This window comes from Ictidomys tridecemlineatus, chromosome 9, assembly GCF_052094955.1.
Source record: "Ictidomys tridecemlineatus isolate mIctTri1 chromosome 9, mIctTri1.hap1, whole genome shotgun sequence".
NCBI classification, from domain to species: Eukaryota; Metazoa; Chordata; class Mammalia; order Rodentia; family Sciuridae; genus Ictidomys; species Ictidomys tridecemlineatus.
The window spans coordinates 108,723,393-108,737,891 of NC_135485.1; the positions used below are offsets into that span (position 1 = coordinate 108,723,393).

At 33.9% G+C, this 14,499-nt stretch overlaps 1 protein-coding gene across 4 annotated transcripts in view; it reads right to left on the reverse strand.

The window, feature by feature from the left end:
- The window catches only part of Grid2 (glutamate ionotropic receptor delta type subunit 2), a 1,411,364-nt gene that overhangs the window by 566,546 nt on the left and 830,319 nt on the right, over window positions 1–14,499 (reverse strand). For all 4 annotated transcript variants that reach the window (XM_021734724.3, XM_078021917.1, XM_005337550.5 and 1 more), the window contains exon 5: window positions 205–258. In XM_021734724.3, coding sequence (XP_021590399.1) covers window positions 205–258 — 54 coding nt within the window. The remainder of the gene's footprint in view (window positions 1–204; window positions 259–14,499) is intronic.

The following is a 14,499-nucleotide window of genomic DNA, read 5'->3' on the forward strand; positions in this document are numbered from 1 at the left end:
ATTTCTCCACTTATTTTATTCATATAAAGTCCTTTAGCATTTAAAAACTCTCCATTCTATTTTTATTTAACAGCATTCACTCAGTGCTGAAAGTTTACTTCATGTTCTGTTTCCTCCCAGAAATTCAAGGCTATAGGAAGTGTTGGAACTATATATATATGAAAAGAGGACACAGAGTTGACAATAAGGGTTAGTTGACTTTACCTCATTTATAATGATCCAGTGACAGTCAAAAGCAACCAAATTCGTTTCCACAACCTAGAATAGAAAACAAACCAGCTATCAGCATTAATCATGAAAAACAATCAAACTAAATGGAGATACTTTGTAAATGACACGAAATGAATCATACATTAGAAAGGCCTTTCTATTGAATTCAAGATGGAAAATCATGAGCAAAATACCGCAGAAACATTTGTGTTCAACAGGTAGATGTATTGTAGACTTGCTACACAAATTTAAAAATATAATTAATCAGAAGCCTTGATAAGGATAAATTGCAACTAAAAACTCTGAGTAATACTGCATTGTGATTTAACAGGAATAGAGTTCAAATCTCAATCACATTCCCCATTCCAACAAACTTTGATGGTTTTCTATTATCTATCTAACAAATATCTTAAGCATCTCTCTCCCTAAAATCTGGCTCTAACTTAATATTTTATCTTCTGCTACTTTACTGAGTATATACTTGTTTGCTACTATCTTTGGTAAGTAAACTGCTCCCTGTTTTGAAAATTGTTTGTTTTGCATATTTTCAGTAGATTCAATTCTAAAATTATCTGATAATAAAATACTAGAAGTAAAAGATTATATTAACATTAAGGTATGGGTAGGAAATCTTAGTAGCTATAAATCACTGATAATATGAAAACAAAACTTACATAAAAAGTAAAGCAAATAACATATAGGTAGGAATCTTGGTTGATTAACTTTGAACATTTCTCTAAATTACCCTTGTTGTAGGCCAAAAATGTAAGGGGTGTGTGTGTGTGTGTGTGTGTGTGTGTGTGTGTGTGTGTGTGTGTGCATATACTGAGGATTGCATTTCTGTCAAGGTTTCTATTGTATCAATTCTTATAATACATAGTGTAAGACATGTTCTTACTATTTATATCATAGACATATAACAGGAAAAATTGCTTTGTAAAAAATTATTCTTTTATTTTTAGCAATAATAACTGAAGATATGGTTTCAAATGAGGATGCATTCTAACAGCTAGCAAGGAGTTGTTATAAAGTGTTAATTGTATTTTGTTGGGTTTTCTTTGTCCTTTTGAAAAATGTCTACTGAAAAATGCACAGATCACAAAAAATACAATTGAATATATGACTGTTTTTTGATTTGATATTTTCTTAAAGTTAATATTTGCAGAATCTTTGTTTTCTAAATAGTTGCATAAATTTCATACTATTTCAACAGATATTATATTGGCTCCCATGATCTTACTGAAGTATACAGATAATGAATTATTAGAAAAGTGAGAATGTAGTATCAATTTTTAAGTTTGAACATTATTATTAGTTTTGAATTACATATATATTTAAATTATAGGGCAAATATAATATAGAAAATATGACCCATGGCAAATTTTAATTTAAAGAAAATAGAAAAGTTTTTACTTTGTATTACTAAATCTCTGGTTCTAATTTTCTGTTTTTTTTTCCATTAATAGTTGTGAAAACACATCATCAATAATTATGAAGAATGGGGCTCCAGTTGTGGCTCCGTGGTAGAGCCCTTGCTAGCATGTGCTAGGCCCTGGGTTCAATCCTCAGCACCACCTAAAAAGACATACAAATAAAGTAAAAGTATGGTGTCCATCTATAACTAAAAAAAATTAATGATTATGAACAAAGAAAAGCATTAGAAAATAAATGGGAACTCTACTACAATTTTTTAAAGTATTATATAAGAGATTCAGATAAGGGTAAAGTAGATCTTTGGATAAAATGCAGGAAAAAAACTATAAATAAAATGAAGAAACAGGAAGAATTAAAAAGAAACAGAGCATGAAAGCCAAGCAATAGGTAGTATAGATTTGAAAGTACTACAGAAACGACATTAGTGGTAGAGAAGTGTTGACTCAGTTGAGTTTAAATTACACTTGTTTAGATAATCTGAACTATGGGGTCAGACTAAGCAAAATGAAAGCTATATGAACTCTACAATATTTATAGATATTAAGCAAGAATCTGTCTTAAATGCCTCTGAACATGATTTCCTGTCCTCCCTTGCAGGGTACAACGGCATTTATGAAGCAGGGAATGATAACTTATTGGTGATTTATCTAGACAATAAAACATATTTCACACTTGGACTTTAAATAATCTTTCAGGTGAAAGAATGAAACGGTACCAAGAAACATAGCTTAATCTCATCTTTCAGTAAAGAAGAAACGTAAATATCTCATTGAAGGCCATGATTCTACCCACTATACCACCTTCCCTCCTTTAGGGTTAGCAGAGAAATAATCTCCACTTTCCGTCTTTGGTTTTACTGAGGAATATTAAAATGTAAGGTATTTCAGCAGTATATATTTGAAACAAACAAAATTGTAAGGACATCACTGCAAATAAAAATAAATATTCTTCTTGTTCTCAATTGGGAGCTCTTTACTATGGGTGGCCACCATGTGCATATGACCACTCAGTATGAGTAAGCTAAATTTCATCCATATGGCTCAATGTATATTTTAAAGAAAGGGCTCTTAAAGCTTTCATCAGGCTTTCAAATTCTCCCGTCTCTTACTGGGTCTCTGTGAGACTATTCATTAGTCCCAAATTTTCCCTCAAATTTAGGTTGCTCTAAGAACAAGCTAGTAGACTCAAAGTTTATGAGAAAAACTGGGCAATAGGAACAGCATAACAGTTTGAATTCCCTTTAGTGTCTAAGCACAACTGGAGATTCATGTGGTAGAACCTGATAGATGATCACCAAAATTCCTTTTCTTCTTCTACTGGACACCAAGTAGGCCACATTTCCTGTCCTCCACTGCAAGGTAGAACTAAATGCCATTGAGTCATAGCCCATAGAATGTAAGCAGAAGTGATATATGTCACTTCTAAATCTGACCCATAACAACTTCTCATCTACTTATGTGTGTCTGCTATACCTTCCATCTTACTGAGAGTGTGACATCATGCCCAAAGACATTTTGGAGGTCACAATATTTCCAGTGTCTGGAGCAGACACTTCTCCCCTATTCTCTTCTGTGGTAGTGTGCTTACATGAAATTAAACTCTTTTAGACTGAGACATTATTTTTGGTGTATATTTGTTAAATGAATTTAGTTTCTTATCTAATGTAAAGTAGTTTTTATTTATCTCAGTTTTGTACCTTTTTTCCATATTTTTATTGGTGAATTATGATTATACATAATGGTGGGGTTTGTTGTTATAAATCCATTCATGCATACAAAATAACAATACCATTCCCCACTAGTTCCTTTTCTCTCCCTTTCTCCCTTCTCCTGGGCCCTTTTCTCTACTGATCTCCCTTTGATTTTCATAAGAATCCTCACACAAAACTTTTTCCTTTTTCCTCTCTACCTTCCACAAGTGAGGGAAAACATACGACCCTTGGCTACCTAAGCTTGGCTTTCTGGCTTACCATAATGTTCTCAAGTTCCATCCATTTTCCTGCAAATGACATGATTTCATTCTTCTTATGGACTGAATAAAACTCCATTGTGTATATATACTACATTTTCTTAATCCACTCATGCATTGATGGACATAGTTAGGTTATTGTGAATTGTGCTTATATAAACAAGGGTATACATGTATCCCTATAATATGCTGACTTTAGGATAAATACCAAAGAGTGATATACTGGGTCATATGATAGTTTGATTCCTGGTCTTTGGAGGAAACTCCACCCTAATTTCCATTGTGTTCGTACTAAATTTAATCTTTGTAGCTTTTTCTATTCTTAGTATGTTTCATAAAAGTACTCACTAGAGTAATTTTTAATTATGTGATTTTTATAAAGGCATGATTCTTAAATCATGTAGTACATGATGGCTTTTCAATGGATATTGAACATTCAAGACATTAATTTATTTATTTACAAGCACATTTTTTATATGGGGAAGGAATACAAATTCTACTAGAAAGATACTTAAAAATAAAAAGACATGTCATGTCTTTTTAATTATGTAACAGAGTATGTGCATTTATACAATATTGTGTGTGCATATGTGTATGTGTGTGTGTGTGTGTGTGTGTGTGTGTGTAAACTAAAACCTATGTAATATAGTAACACTGTGTCACTGTGTTTTAAAGAACCTGGAAACTTTCTGTTTGTAATGTTGTATACAGAAAGTTAATGCTTCCATTCATTATCTGAGAAATGTCCATTAAGAGAGGAATATAATTTCCTTAGGTCTAGGTTAACTTCTTCATGCATAACCAATAAGCTGGCATCAGTTCTAATTTTTTATAATTGAATGTTACTGAAAGTGAGCAATGTTAAAAAGCCACTAATTAAAAAGGTAACTGATATTAGTAATGGAAAGGAGCATTTGAAAAGGGGAATAAAAAGATGACAGGGAGTTCAACAGCCTAGACCTTGAAAATCCACGAGGCTTTCAGTTCTTTCATTTAAATGACTAACGTAGACGAAGTAGTGGGGAATACAAATATATAACTTCAGAGAGATTAAAAGAGTAGAATTAAAGAAAAGATAAAAAGAAGTGATATGTTGTTTATCCTTCTCACATATTATTAAATTGATCTAATGTATAGTGAACATTCTTAGGAAAGACATTCTTAAATAAAATGAAATTCTGAGCTCTGAGGTTAAGAGACAAAAGACAACTAGCTACTGTAAAGACCAAAGCAATTATTTTAAAATTGTTAAATATTATTTTAATATTTCATTGTTATTATTTTAATATTGTTAGTAATAATAACAACCCTTTTCCCCTTGAAAAGCAAATAACACTTAAGCAAACCCGAGTCATGTTGTACCAAACTAGGATGGAATTATGTATTGTAGAAATTATTTTAAGACACCTTAGAAAAGCCTTTCTATCTATTCCCACAACTGTGTTAGACTTGAAAGAGGGGACAAAGGTAAAAAATGTAGGAAAAGAAATCTAAGCAGCACATTTCCTATTTTACTAGTAATCATTTAAAATCAGTGAAAGGGATTTAGCAATTTGATTAAAATTTTGCCTTTTGTGTTGTTTCTCTTAGAATCTCTTTCATAATAAGCACATCATTGTTATAGCTCTTTGGCATCATTGTGTGGATTCTGAAAAACATTCTGCAAGTTAGCAACCACTAGTTGTGTTTTTAAAGTCAAAATTTCAAGAAGTTTTAGATCTTAATGAAATCATGAAGGAACTAAACTAATATAATATTTATTACCACAATGAATAAGAAAAACTTCCCAGAAGGTCAGGTTATGTTTGGGCTGCCAAAAGATAATAGGAAATCAGTAAGGAAAACAATAACAACAACCATAAGTGAGGACTCCAGTATGCTTGGTTTTCAAAATAACTGTAGAAATGGAAGTATGGATTTTTCAAATATTTTCTGCCTCTTATCACTTTATTTTCTTATATCATTTGACATGTGTACATTAATAGTGTAAACAAGGCATGCAGCTAATTCTATTTCTATATATAGTTATGTGACTGGAACAAATGAGACCATCCCACCTCCCAAAAAACTGAGTTTACTTTAAGGGAATTTAGCAAAAATAGGGGGAAAAATCAAGTCCTGTCAGGAAGACAAGCGATGAGTAAGGACAGACCATCTGTCACTGGCAGGAACTTTAGAACTTCTGAATCTTAAGAAAAGCCTGACAATTTATCACCATGTCTTCTATCATTGGTTTTCAGTTCTTTAGATGTGCTAAATATAAGATGATCCGAAGCACAGAAATCAACCATAGAGCCAGAGCATGTATTATACTGGTAATAAATGTGCAACAGTTCCTACAAGTGCAGAGGACAATTTAATTGACTAAACAATAACTGCAACATGCCGTTTTTCACTCAACCTTGTGGCTCAACTAAATTAAGCTTGTTCCCTTTGCAGGATGTACTAAGGATTACACGTTTATACAAAGGTTTCCAGTGTTCTGTGCACCTGCAGCAGCAAAGATATCAGGTGTTTGCTTCCCTGTTCCTACCTGTTCCAAATTGTCAAGTGGCAGGCCTAGGGAGAAGACACCAGCAGCTCTTCTGGATCAAGTGACCAGAGAAATATTAAAGAGCTCCTCCCTTCCTGGCTCCTTACCTATAGCAATACTGTAGCTTATATCAGTCTTTCAAGAACTGTATGGAACACTACTACTGCAAATAGTGAATATTCTATAAACAAATTGATTTAGAAATACTAGGTTAAACAAAGTTAAGCAAATGTCCTGACTGCATCACTCTCCAAAGGGTTTAGCATGTTAACATCAATGTAGAAACATAATTAACCAAAATGTGACAATAATATGTAACATTATTTTATACAATAATATGGTAAAATATAAAGCTATGGATTTATACGCATGATCTTTAAAGTCAGAGTCTCCATTTTTTGTAGTGTGACTTAGAGGAAATTACCTACCAACCCTCTAAGCCTCAGTTTCTTCATTTGTCAATAGGAACAAGGTTAGTGCTCACATAATAAAATCATAATGAGGCTTTACTGAGATAATGACACGCAGCAAACTCTCAATAAATATAAACTCTTTTGTACTTTAACTTATGTAATGCATAGAACTCTAGGAGAAGATAATTGGAAAGCATCAATCCCATATGGATTTGACCACAGAAACGATTTTTCACACTGCAAATCTCATGGGATTAGTACATTTTAGAAAGTGTAAACTAGGACCTATGTTACATCAGCCACACATTTCTAAAAGTTGTACAATTTTATTCAAATATTACAAGAGATATTGTAATTTTAAAATGATGGTCCCACAATAATCCTACAGATGATATTTCAACAAAACAAAAACAAAAGATTACTATATTTTATGTAAGGCCCTATATGTAACAGTTCTGAACAAATGGTGGAAATTGTTTTTCTTCCATTTTAATTTTTATTTTACTAGGTAAACAAATAAGACAATAACCAAATCACTGTGTTCTCTCTGATAAGGTATTGAAAGGGGTTATGTAATATATAGCATTTATTTTGTTTAATATATTTTTAGCAAGGGAATCATGGATTTATAGCACAAACTACATCCATTTGCCTGAGCAATGTGTATTAATACAGAGTTTGCTTTAAAAAACAACAACAATATACAATGCAAATAAATATTACAAAATATTACAAATCAGTGAAAATACAAAGCTTTACTCTCCTTAAGGTACAGCAGACATGTAGATAACCCAGGTTTCACTTTGATTGATTGTTTTCTCTACCAAGTGTTTCTGTTGTGGCTATTGTTATTTTTCTTCTCACTGGGAGAACTGAAGTAATGGTATAGGGAGACACTGGAGTATTATCTACATAGATTCCATTTTAAAATCTCAAGACTATCCAGCAGATGGCATCAGTAAACCCTCATGCTGATACTGGGCAGCAGGGGAATATTCTGAACCCACAGTCTTGTTTGCATTTCCCCTTGAGCTCAGCATGGATCCCCAACTCTCTTCTGTTCTTATCCAAGCAGCCACTATCTGCCATCCCACTCTGTGCCTTTTGCTTTAGAATCTCTGCTCTGATCTTCCAGCTGGAAGACCACGAATACACTTCCATCCAAATCCTCATGCTCTTGCTGCCAAAGTTATTTCATAAACGGATATGCTAGATTTATTGTTACTGCTGTGCAGTTGGGTCTTCCCACACCCCCTGGGAGATGGAAATATGCCACTACTGAGATTTGGCCAACACTATGCTACCAGCTATGTTTCTTAATGTGTAAAAATGGGCACTAATGTAAGAAAATAGAGACTCTGTGTCTGTCATATGGCATAGACTCCTGTTTCCTGTATTATTGAACAAAGATTAAACAATGATTAAAAGTAAATTCATAATTTCAATACTTTGATGGGAATAGAAATAAAGACTTGATAATTATTGTTAGTTCAAGGGACCTCTGTGCTACTATTTTTAATTCTTTGTGAATTTTTTGGCATTGATATTTTTTTAAATTTTTTTATCTGTGTTTTTGCTTTTTTAGATGTTTGCTATGGTAATAAAAGGTGCAGTATGTCAATACAATTTTTTAAAAGTACTGTTTGTTGAAGGACAACTCATCCCTTGCCTGCTTTGCCATATTCATTTTTTTTTTTTTTTTTTGGTGGCACTAGGGATTGAACCCACAGCCTTATACAGGAAAGGCAAACACTCTACCAACTGAGCTATATCTTCAATCCATTCAGGTATGTTGGCTTTTGGCACTACTAAGAAAAGTTATTAAAATATTTATTTTATTTTATTTTTAAATAGCTAAGTGACTTTTGGCAGAATAAGTTAATTCTTATGTGTGACTGGCAAAAAAAAAGAGAATAAGTCCTTAGTTGGATTTTGATTAGGACTTAAGATGATGATTTCGGCCCATTGGCACTTAACTGCTGATATTATAAACTAGGGCTTTCTTGCTATCTTGAAGCAAATAAGGAAAACAAAGAGGCTCTGAAAGAGATGTCTATTGATTACATATAAATGCAACATATGGCCCTTCATAGCTGAGAATTTTTCATGCTTTTGCTTTGGTTCTTTTGATTTCTTCTCTATCCCCTCCTGGATTGCTTTCACATTCATAGTCCACATGTATAGGTCTCTGCATAACTGTCAGTTAAGAGAACATGACTCCATGATCACCACATGTCAATCACTTACCCTTTTCACCACTTACTCCCCTCCCCAGTCTTAATTTATACACTTACTGTTTCTTTTTAGGCTGAGCTTACCAATAGGAAGGACTTCATTTGGACCTCTGGTCTAGCCCCTTACAATAACAAGTAACATATGATACAGGGTTTCAGTAAAACTACTGCCAGGGACAAGGCAGATTTTCATTAAATACTGTTTATAAAAAAAAAAAAAAAAAGACAACCATGGAGCCTTAACTCATGTTTCTTTTCACATCTGTTGATAACCCTACTTCATCTACTATTAAAACCAATTTGATAAACTAATAGGGAAAGGAAGTCATTAGACGAAACAATTTCAAAAATTAAATAATCAGAAAATAAATAAGTTCACATTTTATCAAGAGAGGCTTGCTTTCTTGATTATTTACGTGGTAATGAACTACAGAAGTGTTAGATTCAAAATCTCTAAAGTCAAATACATGAGGTCTTGAAGCCTAAGGTACTAGGAAAAGAACATAGAATTTAAGTGGGTTTGATTTCAAATCCTGGGCAACTGGACATGTCACTTACCCTGAGTCTGTTTCCTGATGATCTGAATGACACATTCTTCATGGGTGGAGAGTGAGGACTAAATGGCTAAATGTATCTTAAGCATCTGGGACATAATGAGTGGTGAAAAATCACTCCTGTCTCTGCAGTGTTTTCAACAGCATTCATTAGTGGCCACGGACATATTTATTCTATTCAGTAAATGTTTCCTAATGTTTATCATTTATATCAATGATAATAATATGCAAGCTAATGTTTATTATTTATTATGTGCTAGGCACTTCGTAATTATATAATATATATGTGTGTATACATTCTCACACACATATGTAAAATACACATTATATGGATACTTTAATAAAATTATAAATGAATATATGTGTTGAAATTAGTTAAACATTATATCAAATTGCTCCTACTTATAAGTGTATGTGTGTGTTTGTGTGTGTGTGTGGGGGGGGGTTGTACTTGGTGATTAGCCAGAGAAACAGTTATCTGCTTTTAGTCTTTTCGTCACAACAAAACTTTCCATTGTGACCACAGAAGGAAGGCTCAATGATCTGGAGGAGAAATTGGACACTTGATTCTTAGGTATTATGCCAATAAGGCAATCTAGTTTCTGCAGGTAGGGAGTTAATTGGTTTATTACTATTATACTCAAAGTCTTTGCATAGTTTAGTTGTACCCTGCATTATAAATGACTCATCATTGATGAAGCTACAATGGAAGCCGATTATTACTCTTTAAAAGACATTCATCATTCAATACTTCTGTTATCTTTAGGCTTTTCCAATATTACATTGGGCCCTTGCTTTCTAGAATGTCAAGAGTGGTATTAAAGGTTGGTGATTTTAGAATCAAAAGACTTCACAAGGAAAAATGGTATATCAAAACCAACAGGGCCTTTGGAATACTAAGTATCCAAAGGGAAAAAAAGTGTGAGCTTTCCAGGGGCATCTTCCTAAATGACTGTGGAGTTTGTCATTTGCACAGTATTTAAACTCATTGAAAGCATGACCCATGAGCCTTTTACTGAAGCAAAACACAATCTTTGAGCTTTTGGGGATTTCTAAACTTCTTCAATCATTTGTTCCATAAAAAAGCAGCCTAGTGGACTACTGTAAAAAATACTCTTAATGGTGTGGGACTTGACAGCAATGGATACTTTCCAGAATTCCAAGCAACTGACTACCCGTCTGTGCTATTTCACTATCGTGTGAAATACAAACTACCTTTTCTTACCATTGACAAATCACCTTATGGTGTTAGAACTGTGTTTAGTAACAAAATGTCAGTTGAAACTGAGGCACCAACTGCTAACTGCTCAAACAAATGTCATTTGCAGAATAGAATTACGGTGTTTGAAAAAAGTAACCCATGCTATGATCACACAAGGCAGGCATACTTAAAAACATCTTATACATTCTACTGACCATAAACCTCTTGGTAAATTCTTTTTCTGAGTTATTAAAAAAATTCACATGGATATTTATCTGTCAATATTTGTAATTACATGCTTTCTATAAAATGACTAGTTAGCCCGAACGCCATTCAAACATCTTAGAATTCATCGTTTCATCACTTTTGCAAATGGAACACATAACTGTGTTTTGGGTGTCATTGAAAAGTTATGACTTTCATCCCCTACTGGATGCCTAATGTTGACCATGAATTTCTTTTTCTTTTCTTTTACTGTATACAGTTATGCTCCTCCCCCATTCTCCAAGGCAGTGACATTCAACCTGCAGCTAGCTCTACTAGCCCATCTTCTAACAGCATCACAAGCGACTTTGTTTTCTATATAAACATAACATGGGTAACATTCTGTTGAAGAAGAAATGGCTTCAAGTCCCCTTATTCCTGCCCCTCCTAAACTACAAGCAAAGCAAAGCAAAACAGTTTTCATTTAAAGAACAAGAGCTAACCTTTATTGAATGTGTATTACATAACAAGAACAGTGGTGAACTCCTTTCATTATTTAGGTCTCACAACAACCCTTTGAAGGTAGTTGCTATTATTTTCTCTATTTTGCAAATGAATACACACCTCCTATCTTTATTCCCCCCCACTCTCATCATAGTTAAGAAGGATTGATCCTTTGAAATCAAGCCCTGGTTCCCTTTCTTCTTTTTTCTATAGACAACAGGAATCATGAGTTATCTACAGGCTCCTTACATATTTGCCAATTGGGATGTAGGCTTCCTTCTCCCTAATACACAACCTTTCAGTAAACTTGTCTTTACAGACAATCTCCTCAAATATTGCTTTCTCTTTTTCCACATACCACATTCACACCTTTATCTTTCTGGCATCTGTCTAAAACCGCCTGCACCTCTTCACTTGGCTGGCCTCTGAGTGTCTTTTAGGACTCCACTGAGGCATTATCATTATCATCTCTAAGAAGTCTTCCATGATTATAACATGCTGTGTTATAAATGTGGATAAGTACCACCACCAGTACACGCACATAATAATATTTTAATTACCTTTTTATTTTTCTACATTCTCCTACACACCAAAGTTTTCTAAGACAGGGATTATGGTCTGCCAATTTTTAAATTCCAAACAATTAACTCAGCCTGACTCAGGATTTGTTTGCTGGATGAAAGCAATCATGTTGTAAGGTCACTGTGTACAAACCCCCATTGCCCATGTTAACTACCTGCAGGTGAAAACACTTTTCAGCATATTGGCATATACAAATTCAAGAGCTCCTGTCTTTTGTTTTCTTTCCCTGAGGACTTTCTCCAGCTTTTTTGGTCAGATAAAAATATAAGTAGCTAGAAATAGAAGGATGTTAGAATTGCTGGAGGTTAACTCTCAACCGATGGGGAATGGAAGGAAGTGACTAAATGTCTCTTTCCCCATTCTCTAGTGCAGTGATTCTGAGTGGATAAGGTCTGTATACATTCAGATATAAATTCCTTAAATTATATGGTGCTTACTTGTTTCTCCAGGAAAATCCTCCAGAATCCATTCAAGGACCATTAGAAATGGACTTTTCAAGAACAAACATGCACAGAAAAGGCTGCCTTTTGTATTCACTGACCTTTAGACATCCCAAGCTCAAAAGCCCCTGTGCAGAACATAATTTAATTAACAAAACCAATAAGTTGTGTTGAGTACTTGCAATGTACTAGATCCAGTGCTAGCTACTGTGTTGCTCCAATAAGCAAGGCTGATGTGGTCCCTGTTCTAAGTGAGCTTTGAACCTGGCTCCACTGGATGCTTACCAGGAATATGTAAAGTATATTAACATCTACCAGTCTACGTGCAACCATCCGGCAGAAAACACAAAGGACATGTACCTGCCTCCGTAGAAGGAAATTCAAAAACCTTGTTCAGAAAGAATACTGATTTTAAGCCTATTGTTCAAAAATAACTTATTCAAAGTAAACTTCTTGAAATGTACTGAAGTGTTGCTATTTATATCTCAATCATCTCAACACAAATCATAACTTCTTACAAATTATTTTGATCACAATACTTTCCATCTGGTGTGATTGTTTTAGCTTTTTCGCTGCTGTGACTAAACAACCCAACCAAAACAATTTCAGGGGAAGAAAAGTTTAATTTAGGGCTCACATTTTCAGGAGTCTTAATCCACAGAAGGCAAACTCCATTCCTTGGGGATTTGGGGAAGGCAGAATATCATAAAAGAAGAGTGTGGCAGAGGAAAGCAGCTCACATGGTGATCAGAAGGCAGAGAGAGAAAAACTCCTCCCTCCAGATACAAAATATATACCCCAGAGCCAGGCCCCCAATGAACCACTTCCTCCAGCCACACCTCACCTGCAACCAGTCACAACTCAATTAATCGCATCAGAGATCAATTCACTGATTAGGTTAAGACTATAACCAATCATTTCTCCTCCAAACCTTCCTACATTGTCTCACACGTGAGCTTTTTGGGGACTTTTCACATCCGAACCATAACAGTGATGTATAATTACTTATAAAGTTTAAATTTTCAGAATTTGGAAACATGAATATTTTTACTCTCAATTTTTTGTTTTTATTTTTTCATCACAAGTGATAAGGTCTGTCTTCAGTAGAGGGTACCAATCTTGAAATATGTCATTGAATTTGCCTGTCCTTTATTTCTTAGATGCCATTCCAAGTTCAAAAGTAGGAATCAGTCCAGCAAAGCTGTTAAATGTGTTATAACTTGTTTCAACTGACTCCAGGCAGAAAAAGAAAAGAAAAAATATATTCTGAAAATGACAGTACATATTTCTGCCCTTTAGTCATCTTTGTCTTTGAGAATTACTCTGTATAAGGAATTACAGAATGGGTAAGGTGTGTTTCTGTCACGAGAGTTGAGACCATACATGGTGTGTGGTACAATCGTGGTCTATAGTCAAAGGGTCGACTGGAGATAGGTACCAGGACATTCTTGGTCCATTTTAAAGAGTATATAACAATTTTGAATCTCTCATATGTTTCATAGTTTATTTAAGTAAAATTTCATAGTTAGCACAATTATACCATTTACTGAGGTCAGAATATAAAAGCAAGCAATCTCTTCTTCAATAATAATCTCTTCTCTTCTTTCCCTTAGCCTCCATAAGATGAGAGAACAGCTACAAGTCTGAACACCATGCGTTTTTCTCCATATCAAATTTTGAAAACAGTCATAAAGCAGACTGATTGATAACCTTTAAAAGCCTTTCTTCCAAGATGACTTGATGACAGAAGTATTAGAAGATTGTCTTTAAGAGCCTTTTGATAGTACTTATTCTTGTGAGAATTAAGGACAAGGACATACTTGAAGTAAATATCATTCTGTGGGCTGATCATCACCATCTTTGAAATGAAGTGATCTTTTTTATTTTCTTTTGTTTTTTGATTTGCTATTTTTGTTTGTTTTATAGACATTGCTATAACAGAGGTTTTTTTTTAAATATATATTCCCTGCTATGGATTAACTCATTGTGGCAGTTGGTGGTTTAGTTTAATATGTGAGCTTTTGTGGACACATTTCACTTTGACTACCAATATGATTTACAGTGTGAGAGGTCCAAATAGTTTTCATATCAATGGGAAATTCCTTTCTTCTTACCTGCTCATCTATTGAGAAAATCAAGAAGACACAATGAGTTTTACCATTTATTATATATTCTAAACAATTCACTAAAGTGTTTATCATTCAAGTTTCTCATTTAATATT